This window comes from Crotalus tigris, unplaced genomic scaffold (genome assembly GCF_016545835.1).
Source record: "Crotalus tigris isolate CLP2741 ecotype Arizona unplaced genomic scaffold, ASM1654583v1 scf7180000017666.379230911805:20528666, whole genome shotgun sequence".
NCBI lineage: Eukaryota > Metazoa > Chordata > Lepidosauria > Squamata > Viperidae > Crotalus > Crotalus tigris.
Window position 1 is genome coordinate 3,838,125 of NW_024096552.1, and position 21,214 is coordinate 3,859,338.

Below are 21,214 nucleotides of genomic sequence, written 5' to 3' on the forward strand. Positions count from 1 at the left end.
AGGAATTTCTTTTCTTTTTCATCCTTTTTAAAATGCTAATCTTCTTTAAACACATTTCTAAAGTCAAAGCTTTCTAATACATTCTTTTAACTTCTTAACATATTTGCTTTAAACTTCAGTATTAAATTTAGATCCCTTCCTCCAAATGACCCTCATAGAATAATATATATTTTTCTTTTGTATACATCCTCTTTAAAATTCTAATTTTTTCTTTAAAGTAGCACATCATTTTCTTTAACTTTCTCTTCACACAGGTACTCTCAAATACATTTTCAATAACATTTTGCATACTTTTAATAATTACTTAGGTATTTATATACATATATATATAGAGCTGGCAAAGAGGGAGGAGAGCCTGTGGCTTGGTGGTTAAATCACTGCCTAGTATGTAAACTGCCCAGGTTCGAATCCCATAAAGGGTGTGGCCAACTGAAGAGAGCAGAATGAGCTTGAAATGGCCATCTTAGTCTCCCAATTTAATTCTTTAATTCTTTGTCAGAAAAAGAAATTTGTATGTATGTATGTATGTATGTGTATATATACATATATATATATATATATATATATATATATATATATATATATATATATATATATAAAAGGTACATTTTTAAATTTTAGATTAAGACTTTCCTTCAATTACAAATATCAAACATATAAAAATCCATCCCAGATCCATTTAACTCATTAATTCGCTCCTTCCAGCTTGTCTTCTTGGAGTAAAATCTTTTTCTTGTCTGGAAAGTTTATCAAGTAGTTATAAGCCTCCCTTTTTCTCAAGGAATTCTCAACCTTCCTGTGAAAATGGCCAACTGAGTACATGTCCAGGGAGGGATCCCTGAAGGATTTTTTCCCTGGACTGTAGCTCTTCAACTACTAATGGAAGGAACTGGCATTCCTTGTTTCCTTGTTACCTTCTGGGAGGAGGCTCCGTGGTATCCGAAGCAGAACATCCAGATTCAGTCACAGCTTTGTTCCATACAGTATTAACCTTGTGAACTCTAAAGCTTCCTCCTTCCATTATGTATTCAAGATGGACAGTGATTAATATTTATATGTTACTTATATGTAAGGGTGTAGGTCTATACATATGTTGTATATAATATATTTAAATGTGTGTTATGTATATGTACACTTTGAGAGCAAGCAACTAAATTTTATTTTTAATGTGTGCCATTGTGCCCGCAGTATAAAAAATGACAATAAAGGTTATCTATCTATCCTTCAGTTTATATGACTCTCATGATTTAGAGAAGAGTCTTAGAATTACCCTTCAAGATCCTCTGATACAGCAAAGGTCTGCAAGTAACTTCAGGAGCTGTGCTTCAAAGCAACTGGGTGCTGAAAGCTGGGGGGGAAGGGTGCAATCTGTTTGTTGTTAAAACTGCCATTTTAAAATTTACTTTTTAAATGGAAAGTTGTGCCTTTCATTTCTTAATCACCTGTAATGACTACTGTATTAATCTTTACTAAGTTAAAAGAGGGTCTCTTTAGTTACAGCCTGCTATGCCTTTTTGAAGATCTGCGCCATTTGGGGGATTTCTTGTGTTAAACAATAAGGAAGAAAGCTGCTAAGGCAGTGTTTCTCAACCTTGACAATTTTAAGGCATGTGGACTTCAATTCCCAGAATTTCACAGCCAGCAATGCTTTAAAATTGTCAAGGTTGAGAAACACTGTGCTAAGGCAAGCCAAAATTAGGAGGTGTGGAGCAAAATTTTAAAAAAACCGAGACATAAAGGCAGAAAGTTATGGTTTTAGTTTATGAATTGTAGTAATTTGTAGCTTTCTCTGCTTTGCTGTGGATGGCTAACTATTTGAATTTTATGATTCCTGAACGACTAGCAATTTCTAATCTATTTTTGTGTGGAAGATGAAAATATTGGCTATTGTTTTTCTATGCCAGATTTAGGCCCAGGTGAACTAAATCAGGCCTCGTGGAAAAAGTATTGAACCAAAGTCTGTGCTATGTTCAGTTTTACAATCCGAAGGAGCTATTTGTAAACTAAACTGCAACTGTACTTTATTTAATATGATTTTGCTAAGCTTGCTTGTTTCAAATATATTTAGAACACAAGGACTGGAATTGTGAGAAATGGGGAACTGAAAGTAGTTGACAGGTGTGGGTTCAGATGTACATGGGTATGAGGACAGTTATGGTCAGCAAAAAGTCTGCAGAAAATGCTAGATTGCTACCATCTGTCTGCGGCTTTAGGACGGGAAATGGTATAAGAGGTTGGGACCAGACCTGATTGATTTGCCATTGCCCAATAGCTGTCCTTATTGGATCTGCTATGTCATTGGTCCTCATTGCAATGAGTTTTTAACGTAAATGATGTTTATGTGCGTGTTACAAATTATTGCTGAAATAAACCTCTGAATCTTAAAGTAAGATTTGTGTTGCTGTTTTTTGTTTCTTTCATTGGATTTTTCCACACTTGGACCAAAGAGGGAGTCAAGATGGAGGAGCACATTATTAGAGATGTATTTGAAAATTAACTTAAAAAATCTACCAGCTTGTAGACCAGCTGTGTTCCAAGGATGATTAAAAAAAAATCTTCTTAAACTACTTTAGAGATGCAAACATGTGTAGAAAGTTACCAAACTATTGAGACATCTTCACAAGTAGCTGAAAATGCAGAGGAGTCAATTGCAATTTTGGAATATAAACCTGACACCAACTTTTATTATGATGGTTTAACTATAAATCTCTCAACACAACGGAAAGAAGAGTTTCAAGAAAATCTGCAACTTTTTAAAAAGACAAGTTTGGGACTTTTTCTTTATGGACCACCTAGAAACTTCAACTTCTAAGTGCAGCTGAAGAGGACAATGAAAGGTTGGAAGCCTGGAACTTCAACTCGCCTTCTGCTTGCAGCTCTGACTTTGCCACCCGGAGAAAAAGCTGTGCGGGAGAAAGACACCTGGGCCCTTCTCAGTCTGGGTTCAGGCCAGGGCACATCACCAAAACGGCATTGGTTGCAACTCTCATGGACTTTTGGAGGCCTCGGGATACACGGGATACAACCATTTTGTCCCGCCTAGACCTCTCATCAGGTTTCAATACTATTGACATGATATTCGTCTGGACCAGCTTTGGGGACTGGAAATGGGAGGCATTTCATTAAGGTAGTTCTACTTCTGCCTCCATGCCAGTGGTTCTCAACCTTTTTAATGCCGCGACCCCCAACCGGTCGTAAGTCGAGGACTACTCAACCTGTCGCAAGTCAAGGACTACTCAACTGGTGCAGCACCGTTTGCAGAATGGGACTTTTGGCGGGCTCAGCAGGGCAGAGACAGCCTGGACAATTCCTATTGGCTTTTGAAAGCCAATAGAATTAGATTCTATTCAAGAGAGTCTATTCTATTGGCTTTCAAAAGCCAATAGAATAAAAGGAGGAGCACAGCTAAGGAAAAGGGGGGGGAAATGGCGGACTGCGTTGTTTGGCGACCCCCGTGAAATGGTCGTTCGACCCCAAATGGGGTCCCGACCCACAGGTAGAGAACCACTGGTCTATGCCCAGTTCCAGTTGGTGTGGGTAGGAGAGGCTGAGTCCTAGGCTCGTGCAGTTTGGGATGCTCAGGGCTCAAGCCTTTCACTGCTCCTTTTTAACATATATGTGAAACAGCTAGGAAACGTCATCCATCCTACGATACCCAACTATGTACAGGTAGTCCTTGACTGACAAAGCTTCATGTACTGACCAATTGCTACCATTTTGTAAAGCCTTAGTAAGACCATACCTGGAATGCTATATCCAGTTTTGGTCACCACAATCAACAAAAATATGTTGAAAAAGTGCAAAGTGGAACTAAGATGATTAAAGGCCTGGAGACTAAAACACATGAAGAACGGTTGCAGGATTTGGGTATGGCCAGTCTAAAGAAAAGAAGGGCTGGGGGGGGGCATGATAGCAGTATTCCAATATTTGAGAGGTTGCCACAAAGAGGAGGGGGTCAACTCATTTTTCCAAAGCACCAGAAGGCACAAGAAACAATGGGTGGAAACTAATCAAGGAGAGAAGCAACTTGGAATTAAGGAGAAGCTTTCTAACAATGAGAACAATTAACAAGTGGAATAGCTTGCCTTCAGAGGTTGTGGGTGCTTCATCATTGGAGGTTTTTAAGAAGAGACTGGACAGCCACTTGTCTGAAATGGTATAGGGTCTCCTGCTTGAGCAGAGGGTTGGACTAGAAGACCTCCAAGGTCCCTTCCTATTCTAATTGATTGATTGCATATATATGGTTTATTGGTTTCTGTACAGGGTTTTATTGCTATAAGCTGTCCAGTGTCACACTGAGTTGGGCTGCCATATACATTTCCTTAATAAATAAAAATACATACATATTTATATCCTACCTTTATTATATGTAGAAATAACTCAAGATGGCAAACATACCTAATAGACAGCTGAGTTCCTTTTCTCTGGCCCAACATAGCAGTTCCCCTCAATGCTGGGAAAGGGAATGACCACACTGGGCCAGAAAAAGGAAGCTTAGATCTCCTGCCTCATGTTTGATACTAAGATACATATGACTACAAAGAATAAGGCAAGAAATTAAATGGTTAATTTCTCAACTTGGTGTCAAATGAGAGAAATGAAATTTAACATTCCTCCACACACATCAATTTTTGCTTTATATGGAGCTTCTTGTGTGCAGAAAGAGAGGAATTTTGTGTGAAACACTGTTCACAATCTGGACATTTGAATGGTTTCTCCCCTGTGTGTAACCTTACATGATTAATGAGGCTAGATCTAATGCTAAAATCTTTCCCACAATCCGGACACTCATATGGTTTCTCCCCTGTGTGAGTCCTCCAGTGTATCACCAAGCCAGAATTCCGAATGAACCTTTTCCCACATTCGGGACACTCATATGGTTTTTCTCCTGTGTGAATTCTCTGATGTTTAACCAGGTAGGAATTCTGACTGAAACCTTTCCCACAAAACAGACATTCATATGGTTTCTCTCCTGTGTGAGACCTCTGGTGTAACATCAGGTGAGAATTCTGATTGAACCTTTTTCCACAATCCAGACACTCATACAGTTTCTCTCCTGTGTGAGTCCTCTGGTGCATCACCAAGTCAGAATTTCTAATAAAACTTTTCCCACACTCAACACACTCATATGGCTTTTCTCCAGTGTGAGTCCTCTGGTGTATCACTAGGGTGGAATTCCAATTGAAACTTTTACCACAATCCAGACACTGATATGGTTTGTCCCCTGTGTGAGATCTCTGGTGTATTACCAGGTGGGAATTACGATAGAAACCTTTCTCACAATCTGGACATTTATATGGTTTCTCTTCTGTATGAGTCCTGCGGTGTTGCACAAGGTGGGAATTTCGAATGAAACGTTTCCCGCACTCCAGACACTCATACGGTTTTTCTCCTGTGTGAATCCTCTGGTGTATCACCAGGTCAGAATTCCAATTGAAACTTTTTTCACAATCTGGACATTCATACGGTTTCTCTCCCGTGTGAGTCCTCTGGTGCATGAGCAGTTTGGAATTTCTACTAAAAAGTTTCCCACAATCTGGACACTCATATGGTATCTCTCCTGTATGAGTCCTCTGATGTATCACCAGGTTGGCATTCTGACTGAAACTTTTCCCGCAATCCGGACACTCATATGGTTTCTCTCCTGTGTGACTCCTCTGGTGTATCACCAGCTTGGAATTCTGCTTGAAACTTTTCCCACAATCCGGACACCCATATGGTTTCTCTCCCGTGTGAGTCCTCTGATGTAGCACCAACTTGGAATTCTGCTGGAAACTTTTCCCACAATCTAGACACCCATATGGTTTCTCTCCTGTGTGAGTCCTCTGGTGTTCCACCAGGTGGGAATTCCGACTGAAACTTTTTCCACAATCCGGGCACTCATATGGTTTTTCTCCTGTGTGAGTCCTCTGGTGTACTTCCAACTCAGAATTCCAGTTAAAACCTTTCCCACAATCTGGACATTTATATGGTTTGTCTCCTGTGTGACTCCTCTGGTGTATCACCAGCTTAGAATTCTGTTGGAAACTTTTCCCACAATCCGGACATTCATATGGTTTTTCTCCAGTGTGAGTCCTTCGGTGTATTACCAGGTTGGAATTCTGACTGAACCTTTTCCCACAATCCGGACACTCGTATGGTTTCTCTCCTGTATGAGTCCTCTGGTGTATCACCAGCTTGGAGTTATGCAGAAAACGTTTTCCACAATACAGACACTCATATGGTTTCTCCCCAATATCAGTTCTTTTGTGTCTCACTAGAGTGCTTTGCATGCTAAATCTTTTGCCAGATTGGAGCAATGGTAGAGCTAATCTCCAGCATGGATCCTTCCATGAGTCATGAAGGAGCTGTTCTGAGTAAAATTTTGACTGCTCTTCAAATATTTGTATAGCTTTTCTCTGGGTAGATCATCTCACCAATGATCTGCAATCTGTGTTTTTCTGACAACAGGCAGTCTGTGGGGTTTTTCCAACAGTGATATTCTTGGATTCTTCAGGAGGCTAAAAATATTTCTAATCTAGACAGTCACTTGTCTGAAATGGTATAGGTTCTCCTGCTTGAGCAGGGGGCTGGACTAGAAGACCTCCAAGTTCCTAATCTATTCTATTCTATACTCTACTCTACTCTATTCTATTCCTTATTCTATTCCTTATTCTATTCCTTATTCTATTCCTTATTCTGTTCTGTTCTATTCTATTCTATTCTATTCTATTCTATTCTATTCTTACCTGGGGCTGCTTTGATTCAAGCCACTCATTCCTTCCTCAAAGGCTTTAATTAATAACTGCCCATTTTGGCTATCCAAGCGACCTTTTCCTTCCACTGACTTCCAGTTATTTCCACTTTTTCTTTATTTGGAAATTATCCTCCTTGATTTCTCATGTAATGCTTTCTTGAGTTGCACATACTCTGTTTTTTTCCAGCTGAAAACTTTGTTCTTGTTGTTCTCTCCCTTGTCTCTCATCAGCTAAGGAAGGAGAAGAGCTTCTACACTTTCTGGAAGAAGTGGAACAGATTTTGATTGATGCTTTGTTTTACATTTTAATGCTGCTTCTCATTCTCTGTTGTCCAGAGCGCTCTTCTTGGCATCCTCGTCTGTAAGATCCATATTAATGGGTTAGTTTAATTATTGTTTAAAAAAATGGCTTCAGTACATATGAAAGGCGCAAAAATATCCCATATGTTACTATGAAAAAACAAACATCAAAATTCTAGTTTAACCTGTAACATTATGATTCATTTGATATGCAGAAGACTAACAGATCCAAATATCAACTCAATCAGAAAAGTCTGTTTGGCTTCAGTAAATCACATATATAGTGCATTCAGAAAATATCCAAAGTATTCAGACCCTCTTCACTTCTATCAATTTTGTTACGCTGCAGCCTGATTCTACAGTTGTTGAAATTCCTTTTCGCTCATTAATCTACACTCTTAATGACAGAGTGAAAACAGAATTTTAAAAATGTTTTTAAATTTAATAAAAAGAAAAAACTGAAATATCACATCGAGGTAAGTATTCAGACTCTTCACTCAATACTTTGTGGAAGCACCTTTGGCAGCCTTGACTTTTTTTGGTTACGTGAGCTTTGTACATCTGGATTGGGGGATTTTCTGCCATTCTTCCTTGCAATCTTCTCAAGCTCAGTCAGATTGGATGGTGATCATTGGTGGACAGCTATTGCCAGATCCTTCCAGAGATGTTCAATAGGGTTCAAGTCAGGCCTCTGGCTGGGCCACTCTGGAAGATTCACAAAGTTGTCCCTAAGCCACTCCTGTGTTGTCTTGGCAAAGCTTTTCATGTCATAACCCCAAAAACGGGAGACTCTAATTGCTGCCAAAGATGCTTCAACGAAGTACTTAGTGAAGAGTCTGAATAATTACGCCAATGTGATTTCAGTGTTTTTGTTTTTAATAAATTTACAGACACTTCTAAAATTCTGTTTTCCCTTTGTCATCATGAATGTACATAGATTAATGAGGAAAAAATGAATTTCAACAACTGTCAAATCAGGCTGCAGCATAACAAAACTGACAGAAGTGAAGGAGGGCGGAGTACTTTCTGAATGCACTGTATATGGGTGCTTATTGACACAGAAATACACTCCTAAGAATTTGTTTAGGTAAAGAATTGTCTGTATTCCAATCTGCAAAAATGTCCCAGAAGTGCAGCCACTCAATTATTTTGATCTAATTTTGAAAGCGGGGGACGCTAACAGATGAAAGGGTGCCCAAATCCTACGAGAGATTGAAACCATCCGTTTTGCCCGTGAAACTCCTCGCTTGCCAAGAAAACAACCTGTCAATAAAATCACAAGGAATCAAGGGAGACGGGCGGTTAAAAATATGAAAAACAAAGAGGTTTCCAATGTCCCAAATCTCCCAGCAGAAAATGGCAGGCAGCAGTTTGAAGTGATGGGCAGAAGGGTAATAACATTTGGGGAGAGAAAGAATAGGCAGCAGCAGCCGACATCTTTCAGCCTCGTTGCTTGCTCTGCTTCCACGCCGTGGAGGAAACCAAAGAGCCCGACTTGCTCCCGGCTTCTCCTCCGACCTGCCCTCCACTCACCTCCCGGGAGGCGCTTCGACTCTCAAACCAGCACAAAAGGCTCCACCGACGCCATCCTCCTCCTCCTGTGGGCGAGCCGGAATTGGGGGTTCCTCTGTCCTCCGCCTGCTCCCCCTCCGCATCCTCTCTAGCAATCCAATACTCTATCGTTTCGATTCGTTCCAGCTCGGCCTCGCTGCCCCCGGTACGATGTCGATTCTAGCGATGCGGCTGCTCTACCACTGTTTTCACTGCTTTCTAGGCACGACTGAGGCTTCTTTGTAGATCGCCATCTAGCGACGTGAGGTTGAAAATCACGCTCGTCCTACCCTAAAGCCTTTGTTTTCAACTGCTTTCATACTTCCTTATCTGCCATCCAGTCGTATTGGGCTCCCGACGAGCTCGTCGATTGCTTTCTTCCCTGAGGATCTCTATCCCAGGGGTAGGCAACCTGGGCTCTTTTGACTCGTGGACCTCAATCCCTGAATTCCTCAGCCAGCCTAGGTTGCCTACCCATGATCTATCCCAGGGGTAAGGTAATCTGGGCTCTTTTGACTTGTGGACTTCAACTCCCAGAATTCCTGAGCCACCCATGCTGAGGGGACAGGGAGAAATTTCCAAGCTGAGCCATACTGACTCAGGAATTCTGGGAGTTGAAGTCCAAGCGTCATAAAAGAGCCCAGTTTGCCTACCCTTGATCTATCTTAATCCCTTTCTTTCAGGTCTCTCAAGAGGGACGTCATCGTCCTTCTTGCTGCATCTAAGAAAAAGTACGGCAAATCAGAAAGTGGACTTCGCTTGGGGGCTGGTGCAGATTGTTCCAGCCAGTTTTTCGTCTGGCGCGCTGCAAGATAACACCTCGAAATCCGCCTCTGCAAATGACTGAAGCTTGACCCTACCTTAGCTTCAAAAGATTAGCCAAGTGCTGAGCCCTAAAAGTTCGTGAAGCTCTTGCTTGTGTGGAGGGGAGGCCCTAAATCATTTGGGGTCGAACGACCATTTCACGGGGGTCAACAAACAACGCAGTCTGCCCTTTTTTCCCCCCCCTTTTCCTTAGGTGTGCTACTCCCTTTTATTCTATTGGCTTTTCAAAGCCAATAGAATAGACTCTCTTGAATAGAGTCTAATTCTATTGGCTTTCAAAAGCCAATAGGAATTGTCCAGGCTGTCTCTGCCCTGCTGAGCCCGCCAAAAGTCCCATTCTGCAAACAGTGCTGCAAGTTGTCTGCAGCGAAGGCGAGCTGTCTGGAAGTTTCCACCCCTCCCTGCTGAGCAACTACTAAAAATGTAAGTAAAAGAGGGCCAGGGGTGGAAGGCCGGTGGGCACACGGAAGGTTGCTGATGCGCGTGGGGCCTGGCGGGTGCCTTACCTCCCTTGGGCTGGACCAGCTGGTGGCCCAGCCGGTGGTCGGCCTGCACCATTTCTGCCGCTTGCCAGCTACGCCTCGGCCGGCACAGGGGGCAGCAGCACACATGCACGGATCTCCCGGGCAGGGAAAGTCAACTTACGACTGGTTGGCTAGTCCTCGACTTACGACCGGTTGGGGGTCGCGGCATTAAAAAGATTGAGAACCACTGCCCTAAATGGTTGCCAGCTCCATCCTATTAACAGAATAATGAAACAGGGAACAACTCAGAAGCGCCCACTGGCATTGCCGCCGAAACACATCTAAGACAGGAGGTAGATATGATCTTCCTGACTGCATTATTGGGGAGTCTAAATCTTGCTAGAAGGCAGGAACCTTTATGCTCCTGGTCTTCCATAAACAAAGAACTAGCTTTCCCTCTAAGCACTGGGATAAGAAGAGGCGCCTGCACATCAGAAGCTTGAATTGAAACCAGGTTTTTGTTTCTATGCATTTGGTTTTAATAGTTTATTGATTAGCCCATAGGCCATATCAGAATACAGCATTCCAAACATCAATTAATAAAAAAACCCTCTAAAAACAAATTAAAATGAAATTGGGAGTAAAATACAACAATTTGATACATTGATAACTTGAAATAAGATAGAATTATATTTCAGTATCACCCCTAAAATCTACCCCAATCAGTCCCACATATGCTGATCTCAGCCAAACCTTTTTACTCAAGTACTCTCCATATTAAACGTTGTTTTCAAATTCTGCCCGCACATAAGATATGTTGTATTAATATGGGATTCCCAATGGGTAGTTAGTAAGGCCAGGAGGCCTGGTTAACTTCTAAATTGAACAAAAGCAAGAATCACTCCCAGACCATCAAAATGCCATCAATCTTGCTTGAAGTGCCCTGTGTTTATAAGGCAAGTAAATGTTAACTGTGGGGGCTTTGCATTTTGCCATTTGCCATGTATGGGGTCTATTGGTTTCTGTATTCAGGTTTTATTGCTGTAAATTGTGTGGAGTCACCATGAGCTGGGGTGCCACATACATATTCTTAACCAATAAAGATAAATACCTCGCGCTTATTATATGTAGAAATAACTCTAGGTGGTTTTTAAGTAAATTAGATTGGGACCCGGCCAAAATTTTTCATAACACGGATGGCTACATAAATATTTTAAATAAATCAGAGAAAAAAAGAAACGAATGAATCCACTGAGGCTGCCCATCTGCAAGTTGCTCAAGACACTGAAGAGCTATTCATTCATCAAATTTATATGCTGCTATCTATCTATCTATCTATCTATCTATCTATCTATCTATCTAATCTGTCGTTCTGTCTGTCTCCTTGGAGAAAGGAGAAAGATTATCATTTTTAAGCAAGAACGGCACAGAGCATGAACATAATAGGCCAGAAGCCTGGTTAACTGTTAATTTGGACAAAAGAAAGAATCAGCTTTTTGAAATTCCCAGACCATCAAAATACCATCAACCTTGCTAGAAATGCCTTGTAATTGCAGACCAAGTACATGTTAAATGAGGAGGCTTTGCATTTTGCCTTGCAATATATGGGATTTATTGGTTTCTGTATTAAGGTTTTATTGCTGTAAATCATGTGGAGTCACCATGAGTTGGGCTGCCATATACATTTTCTTACTAAATAAAGATACAAGCCCCACATTTATTATATGTAGACATAACTCAAGATGGAAAACATACCCAATACAGATCTAAGCTCGCTTTCTCTGGCCCAGCACAGCAGTTCCCCTTGACGCCATGAAAGGGAACAACCACACTGGGCCAAAGCAAGTCCAGATCTCCTCCCTCATGTTTAATAATAAGACATGCTCGACTAAACAAAATCATGCAAGAAATTATTTCTCAGCTGAGCTTCCAATAAGAGACAAGAAACGAAATTCAATATTCCTCTGCACAGATCATGTGTCAATTCCTCATGTGGAATTTCTTCTGTGATAAGGGAAGAATTTTGTGTGTAAAACTGTCCACAATCTGGGTATTTGAATGGTTACTCCCCTATGTGTAACCTTACATGATTTATAAGGCTAGATCTAGTACTGAAATCTTTCCCACAATCTGGACACTCATAAGGTTTTTCCCCTGTGTGAGTTCTCATGTGTATCACCAGGCTGGAATTGTGACTGAAACTTTTTCCACAATCTGGACACTCATATGGTTTTTCTCCTGTGTGTGTCCTCTTGTGTATCACCAAGTCAGAATTTCGATGGAAATCTTTCCCACAATCAGAACACTTATAAGGTTTCTCTCCTGTGTGAATCCTCTGGTGTACTACAAGTTCAGAATTCCAATTGAAACTTTTCCCACAATCTGGACACTCATGCAGTTTCTCTCCCGTGTGATTCCTCTGGTGTATCACCAGGTTGGAATTGTTACTGAAATCTTTCCCACAATCCGGACATTCATAAGGTTTTTCTCCCGTGTGAGTCCTCTTGTGTATCACCAGGGTGGAATTGTGACTGAAACTTTTCCCACAATCTGGACACTCAAATGGTTTTTCTCCTGTGTGTGTCCTCTTGTGTATCACCAAATCGGGATTTCGATGGAAACCTTTCCCGCAATCAGAACACTTATATGGTTTCTCTCCTGTGTGAATCCTCTGGTGTACCACAAGTTCTGAATTCCAATTGAAACTTTTCCCACAATCTGCACACTCATGCGGTTTCTCTCCCGTATGAATCCTCTGGTGTCTCACCAGCTTGGAATTCTGACTGAAACTCTTCCCACAATCTGGACACTCATATGGTTTCTCTCCCGTGTGAATCCTCTGGTGTCTCACCAGCTTGGAATTCTGATTGAAACTTTTCCCACAATCCAGACACTCATATGGGTTCTCTCCTGGGTGAGCACTCTCCTGTCTCACCAGCTTGGAATTCTGACAATCTGAAAACTCACACGGTTTCTCTTCCATGTGCATTGTCTGGTGTTTCACCAGGTGGGATTTGTGACTGAATTTTTTCTCACAATCCAGACATTCATATGGTATCTCTCCCGTATGAGTCCTCTGATGTATCACCAGGTTGGAATTCTGTCTGAAACTTTTCACACAATACACTCCTATGTTTTTTATCCAGTGTGAATCCTCTGGTGTATCACCAGGCCAGAATTCCAAGTGAAAATTTTCCTACAAACAGGTCATTTAAAGAGTTTCTCCCCAGAGCGAAGTATTCCTGTGTCTCACCAGATTGGTTTGTATGGTAAATCTTTTACCACATTGGGAGCACTGGTAGAGCAGTTCCTCCTGCATCAGTTGTTATATGAATCATGGGACTGATGTTCTGAATAAAGCTTTTGCTGCACTCCAAGCATTTATATGGCTTTTCATGGGGTGGATTGATTTATGCATAAATCAGATGGGATCTGCAATCTGTGCTTTTGCCAAAATAGGCAGTCTGTGGGGGGGTTCCCCCCCAAAAAATTGATATTCTGATGAGCTCAAAAATATTTCTGATCCCTTATCTGGTGGTGCTTTGATTTCAAGACACTCTTTCCTTCCTTGAAGTCTTTCATGAATGCCTTTGGCTATCCAAGGGACTTTTTCCTTCCCACTGATGTCCAGCTATTTCGCCCTTTTTCTGAATTTGGTAATTATATCATTTTATCTTTTTATACAATATGTCCTTAAGTTCCACATAATCTATTTTTTTCTACCTGAAAACTCTGTTCCTGTTATTCTCTCCCTTATCTCTATTAGCTGAGGAAAGAGAAGAGTTTTAACACTTTCTGGAAGAAGTGGAAAAGATTTTGTTTGATGGTTTGTTTTGCATTTTAATGCTGCTTCTCATTGTCTGTTGTCCAGAGTGCACTTCTTGGCATCCTCTTTGTCTATAAGATTCACATTAATGGGTTAGTTTCATTATCGTTTAAAAAATTGCTGCAGAACCTGTGAAAACAGCAAAAAAAATCCATGTATTACTATGAAAAAAGCAAACATCAAAATGCTAGTTTAACTTCTAATATTCATTATGATTCATTAGGCACATAGAAGACTAGCAAAATCCAAGTACAAATGTCCACTCATATTTCAAATCATGAAATTCTCATTGGCTTGAGTAAATCACAAATTATTATCATTGCAAATTGTTATTAAAATACCTGAAAATACTTTACATAGATACACGTATACCCCCACCTATAAATTTATGGATGTAGATCTTTATTTCAGTCTTCAAAAGGTTTCAGAAGTGGATTCACTCAATTTGTTTGATCTACGTTTAGAAAGGTGGGGACACTAACAGATGAAATGGTGCCCAAATCCTATGCCAGATTTAAAGCATCCCTTTTGCCCATGAAACTCCTCACTTGCCAGGAAAACAACATGTCAATAAAATCACAACGAATCGTGTTAACACGAAGGCTGAGGGAGATGGGTGGTTAAGAAATATGAACAATGTATAAAGATTTCTTGAAATCTCCCAGCAGAAAGCAGTTTAAACCGTGCAGTACCAGAGTGATAACATTTGGAGAAAGAATTTGCAGCAGCAGCCGACATATTTCAGCCTCGTCCCTTCTCTGTTTCCACGCCGCGGAAGAAACCAAACAGTCCGACTTGCTCCCGGCTTCTCCTCCGACCTGCCCTCCACTCACCTCCCAGGAGCCGCTTCGACCCTCGAGACAGCGGAAGAAAAACCAACGACGCCATCATCCTCCCCTGAGTGACCGGAAGAGGAAGTTCCTGTCCTCCAAAATCTTCTCTAGAAATCCAATACTCTATCGTTTCAACTCGTTCCATCTCATCCTCTATCCTTCTAGTAGACTCGCAATGCCTCTACTGTACTGTATTCACTGCTTACGAGGCAGGAGTGTCGCTCATTTGTAGAGCGCCATCTAGTGATATACGGCTGAAAAACACGCTCGTTTTATTTCTACCCTCACGCGTTCAGAGCAGAGTAGAGTAGCAAAGGTGGAAGGGATCTTGTAGGTCAGTGTTTCTCAACCTTGACAATTGTCAAGGTTGAGAAACACTGTTGTAGGTCATCTAATCCAACCCCCAGCCCAGGCAGGAGACCCTACACCATTTCTAACAGATGGCAGTCCAGTCTCTTCTTGAAAACTTCCAGTGATGAAACTCCCACAACTTCTGAAGGGTCAGCAGCTACCCGAAGAACTTGAGGTGCCAAGAGGGCAAATCAGGAGACTGAAGTGGAGGCTTCCAAGTCAAACAGAACTTTATTTGGCCAAGTGAAGTTGCTGGGTGGAACAGTGTCTGAAACACTGGCAGCTACATTCAGAAGTGCCACAAAGTGGTCAGTTACAGATAGGCCCTTCTATTTGTTAGGAATAAAATCCTAAGATTGTAACCTCAGAGGACGGGCCAAGGCGTCGGGATAGAATGTATATAATGCGTGTTTTCGCTGTGACCAGGTGTGGCTCAAATATTTATTTGGAGTCCACCACGCTTTGCAAATCGTTGTAGCCAATAAATCTCTGTCTAATTTCAACTTGCTGTTTGGTGTTATTCAGTGGGCTAGAATTTCTACCAACAGTTTTGGCGCCCAACGTGGGGCTCGAGACCGGGATCGTTTGTCTGCACCAGATCCAGAAGGTGACGTGGAAGGCATGCCCTGTCGATTTCGACAGTCTATCTCATCTTGTTGGTAAAGGAGCAGCAACGCTTTCCTCGGCGAACCCATAGAATTGATATTAGACAGAGATACGAATTGAACCGGTGTGTGTGTTGCTGGCTTCCGGGAACTGGGCAACTCCGTGCACAGACCTAGGTAAGTGTTCTGGGGTGGCCAGTATACACTGCCTAGGCAGTTGGTGGGAAGGCTGGGTAGGCTTGTGTGAATTTGAGACAGTGTGTGTGTGACATCCCAAGTATCCACTTAGTGAAAGTGGACCTCTGATATGCGAGTGCATATCTAGGGGGATCAGGGGGGAGTGAATTAAGGAATTTACGTGAAGTCTCAATTAGAATACACAGGACGGTAAACCAGTATGGGCAACACAGGGAGTACTCCAGGAAAGAAGTGTTTGAGAAAAAGAAGAAGGAACCCCAAATTAAATATAGATAAAGAAAGTCCATTAGGGATTTTATTGAGTAATTGGGGAAAACCTCCGCATAATGAAATAATTAGTAAATTAGACATAACCAAGAAAGATATGGTTAATTTGTGTTGTTTTGTGTGGTGGGAAGATGAAAAAGTAGAGTGGCCTAGATTAGGAACAAATGACTATTTTGCTTGTCAGAATTTATATGAGTATGTGTCAAGGAAAACATGCAAATCATTAGTCAATGAGTTAGACTATGCTTTAATTTGGAACCCAGGTAAATGGGTCACCTTGACTATGAGTGGCCCTAGCCCTCATAAAATAACCTCAATATATTTACAAGAAGAAGAGAAGAATGAAATAGAGGAAGAAGAAGATGATGAAAAATCCATGAAATATTTATCCCCACTTTATAATCCTAATCTACCACAACCAACAAATGTACCAATACCTATTCCACCACCCCTACCAGCTCCTGTAACACAAGCCCAGGGAGCTGTGAGAGGTGGACCCTATAAGGTATTAGTAAAAGAATTGGAACAATTGAAGAAAGATATAAAGAATTTTCCCTTTAAGGATAAACCACTACAGGCTTTTCCTTTAAGGGAAGTACCCAATGGAGTAGATGGCCAAGGACAGGCTCGTATCAGTTTTGTACATGAGCCTTTAAAGGCATCTGAATTACGTGCCTTCAAGAAAGAAATGAAAAGCATGATAGAAGATCCAATAGGGGTAGCAGAGCAACTGGATCTGTTGTTAGGAGCAAACATATACACATGGGATGAATTAGGAGTGATACAGAGCACGTTATTTACAGCAGAAGAGAGACAGTTAATTCAAAGAGCAGCTCATTTGGTCTGGACTAGGGAACATAATCCCCAAGCACAGGGGGCAATTTTGGCAGATGTAAAGTTTCCTGTAGTAAGACCAAATTGGGATAATAATAATGCTGCAGATAGACAAAACATGGAAGATATGAATTATTAATAAGAGGAATAAAAGAAGCTGTCCCAAAAGCACAGAACATGAGTAAAGCTTTAATGATAGAACAAGAAAAAGAAGAATCTCCAGCTACATTCCTCCAAAGACTGAAAGACGGAATGAGGAAGTATTCTGGAACTGATCTAGATGACCCAGCAAATACTCTTCTGGTAAAAATACAATTTGTGGTAAAATCCTGGCCAGATATAAGTAAGAAATTACAAAAGTTGGAGGGATGGACAGGGAAAAGTATAGATGACTTATTAAAGGTAGCACAAAAGGTATATGTGCAAAGGTATATGTAGAGAAATTTAGGCAACAGAATAAAATGATGGTTCTAAACCAAGTAATAAAACAAAAGGAAAAGAATACAGAAGGAAAATGGATATTACCTGATGAATAGCAGGTGTTGAATAAAGTCATAACACGTGAAGTAATCCAAACACTCCATGAGGGTTTTAGAAGACGTGTTTCTGAAAGGTATGGCTACAGGAGAGTTTTCACTGTTGTGAAACCATAACGGCCGGATGTCTCATTTTGCAAGAAAGTTAATAGGCAAGCTCTAAGAGCAAAGGAAATTGGGAAAGGAAAGGAGCTCATTGACTTTTGAACAGTTCCTTAAAATTATAATAATAGTTATTTGTTTGCCAGGAGAAAGTATGAAATGAAATATCTGTATGTGAAAGTGTTTATACAAGCAGTTTGAATGGAAGTGAATGTGTGGCTATGCTGATCCTGTGTGTGTGTGTGTGTGTGTGTGTGTGTGTGTGTGTGTGTTTCTCCCCCATCCCAGACTGTGAAAGAAACAGTAAACTGAAGATTTTTTTTGTTGTTACTGTAAAAGTGAAATGGAAAATGCATGTGAAGAGAAAACTATTTTGTTAGTGGTGAAATTGTTGCATAATTTCTTCTTCTTTTCCTGTCTCTTTCCCCCCCACCCCCAGCTGGCTGTGTTGCTTTAAGAGCAAGAAAGACAGAAAAGAAAAGGGGGGTCTGATCTTTTTAACTTTTTTTTTCTGCTTAGAATTCTGGTTTGAGGAAGGTGAGCTGGATGTGAAATTTAATACCCATTCTTGCAGTAAGAAATAAGGTTATTTTTTTTAAAATAAATGAAATATGAGAAGAACTGGAATACACCTATATAACCATTAACCAATAGAAATGACTTTGAATTGATTCGTTTAGATTTATAAATGATTTAACCTATTTAATGGAAATTTGTTTCCATCTGAATGGAATCTGATTAAATTGGAATTTGACAAAAATTATATTAAAACCAAAGAGTTGATACTAGAGTTTGATACAAAACTATTTCAGTAACTCAGAATATTTTATTAAGCTTGTTTATTTATTTATTTTGTGGAGTTGCTTTTTGTTGTTGTTTTATTTGTTTTTTTATGTTTTTATCTCTGTGCAGGACACACTGATAAAAAATAAATAAATAATAATACCTAAGAGAATTGAAGGAATTATAATTCAACCCTTGTTTAAAATGAAGGAGTTGAGGAAAAAATTTTTTGGGGATTATAAATGAGCTATGTTGTTTTGAATAAAGATTTGTATGCAAACAAACTCAAGCAGAGTTTCGTGAGCGCTCCTTTGTTGGCTCTTTACTAAGTAATCTGTTTGTAAATACATACGGACAAAGGAATGGCTAGGGGAGGGATAATTGATACTTTTCTATGGTTAATATATGGTTGGTTATACAATAAGTATGATATGTAGACAAATATATATAATGTTCTATAACATCTAATGGTGAGGCTATTTCAATGTATTCAAGTTGATTTTAAATTACCTCAAGTGGGAAATTCCACAATATGAAACTCAAATGACTTGGATAAAATGTTTACCTTTAGTATTGTTGCGAATAAGAACACAACCACAGAAAGATTTAGGATTGTCTCCTTATGAGTTGTATGGTGTGTCATTTATGCCTGGAAACATTTCCATGGACTCTTTAGTAACAAGGGATAAAGTAATAAGACATTATGTGCATAAACTGTCGCAGTATCTTGATCATTGCAGGAAACAAGGCTTGCTGATCCAAACACCCCCTTGGGAATTTCCTGTCCACAAGTTTGAGGTGGGACAGTGGATCCTGATCCGAATGTGGAAGGAGGAGAAATTGCAACCTAAGTGGGAAGAACCATTCCATGTGTTGCTGACCTCTGAAACTGCAGTTCGGATGAAAGAAAAAGGGTGGGCTCATTATACACGAGTGAAGGGACGAGTAGCTGAACCAAAAGGACAGTGGGCCTGTGTTCTGGGTGACGACTCGTTTAAATTGATACTGTGTAAAATTCCTGTTTAAATGTGTTGGTACTGTGACTGTAAATGCCATGTTGATTGTTGTTGTTTCCATTGTATTGACTGTGTAAGATGTACTGGATGTGAAGAACATTTTGGACCATACGATATAGTACTCATTGAAAAGAAATTGAAACCTTTTGAGGAATATACTGAGACATTGACTGGAGTGGTAAGATATACTCTAAAAGATATTCCTTCAATCCAATTAATCCAGGAAGAACAACGAGAAGCCTTTATAAAATATCACAGTTTAGAAGAAGATTAATATAAAATATAATTAATATAAATTAATATAAAATGTGAATATTTGTCCCTGGCTGTATATCTCTCCCTCTCTAGGGAGGGATATAGAAGAGCAACAGAAGCAGAAGGATGTGAAGCCTGCATTACCAATGCCACCAAAGGGGTGTATATTTCAATCTATATGTCAATTAAATAAAACACAATATTCAGTTTGTAAGGGAAGAGACAAAAAGAGATACAATGCTATGATCCATCGATGCCAACATATTTGAATTTCAGTATATATGTGGGTTTAGCTAAAGTAGGAGTGAGACAGAGACCTGAAGGTGAAGAAAGATTAATACACGTTAATTCTACTAAAATATTAGAAAAAGGGACAGAAAAGGCTTTGATACAATTTGATGCATGCACAGTATTAAGTTTATCTTATCTCGCCACAAAGTGTGGAGACTCTAGTTGGATCATAGCATATAAACAAAATCATAAATATATGTTCCACTAATTTGAACTTTGCAAATGGAAACCCCAATCAATGGTTACTTTGTGGGGGATCTATTAAATGTTCAGGGTGGAGTTGTGTGTGTGATTACACTGGAGGAGGTTATCCAGGATGTAATGGATTACCAAATTTAAAAGAATATATGGAACTAATACGATGGAGTTGGAAATCACTAAGAACCATTCTGATATAGTAAGTTATGGATTTGGGATAGACGGAACAGGAACAGATCCATTAACTTATATCACTATAAAGAAAGAAAAGATATATTAGCTAAGGAAGGAGGGGTATGTGGGAAGTTTAATTTAACGAATTTTTGCTTACAAATAGATGAAACAGGTGCAGAAGTGAAGCAATTAACCACTGAAATGAGACAACTTGTACATGTTCCAGTCCAGACTTGGACTGGTCTTTTAGATGAAGGGGGATTTTTGGGAGGAATCTTTTGCAATTGGAAAGAAGCATTATTCATGGTGGGCATAATATTATTAGGACTAATGTGTTTGCCCTGCCTAATTCCTATGATTAAAAATTTAGTCCATACAACTGTAATAAGTATAACGGATGGCATCAAACAGGAGGAAAAGATACAGGCACTGTTAGCCTTTAAGGAAATCAACGACAACGCAGACATAATAGAGAATAAACACAAAGAAGAAATTGAAATGAATTTAAAAAGATTCTAAAATTTTATTAAGTATGAAAAGAAAAAGGGTGGATCTGTTAGGAATAAAATTTTAGAATAAAAAATAAAGTTAAGTGACACGTACTCTGTAAAATTTCTACACGCAGACAGAAAGATTTCTACACAAAATTTCTACAAGTAGACTGCAAGATTTCTACACAATTTCTACATGTACACGTACCTTGAAAGAGTTCTGCACATAGGCTATAGGATTTCCACACTGAGCTATAGGATTTCATGATAAAGTACATATAAGGAAATAGGTGAAGCAAAATAGTAAGGGGCAGGGATAATGTATTTTGTTTAGGCGATCCTGATAAGATTGTAACCTCAGAGGAGGGGCCAAGGCATCGGGATAGAATGTATATAATGTGTGTTTTCGCTGTGACCAGGTGTGGCTCAAATATTCATTTGGAGTCCACCACGCTTTGCAAACCGTTGTAGCCAATAAATCTCTGTCTAATTTCAACTTGCTGTTTGGTGTTATTCAGTGGGCTAGAATTTCTACCAACATATTTATATACAAGTAACAAGCAATCACAAGGTGACAC

At 40.0% G+C, this 21,214-nt stretch overlaps 1 protein-coding gene across 1 annotated transcript; it reads right to left on the bottom strand.

Annotated features, from left to right (window-relative positions):
- Positions 1-4,248: 4,248 nt before the first annotated feature.
- LOC120305117 (zinc finger protein 850-like) lies at positions 4,249-14,845 on the bottom strand. Its single transcript, XM_039336534.1, has 3 exons — positions 14,536-14,845; positions 11,958-13,831; positions 4,249-6,243 (listed from the first exon to the last, which is right to left on the bottom strand). Exons 2-3 carry the CDS (start codon positions 12,863-12,865, stop codon positions 4,605-4,607), a joined length of 2,547 nt encoding a protein of 848 aa, XP_039192468.1. The 5' UTR covers positions 12,866-13,831; positions 14,536-14,845; the 3' UTR covers positions 4,249-4,604.
- Between the last annotated feature and the right edge of the window lie 6,369 nt (positions 14,846-21,214).

Coding starts and splice junctions, on each gene's coding strand:
- LOC120305117 (XM_039336534.1), bottom strand. CDS start 12,865: ATGCACATGGAAGAGAAACCGTGTGAGTTTTCAGATTGTCAGAATTCC. Junction 6,244..11,957: donor AGCCTTATAAATCATGTAAG/GTTACACATAGG, acceptor GAGACACAAAAG/AACTGATATTGGGGAGAAAC.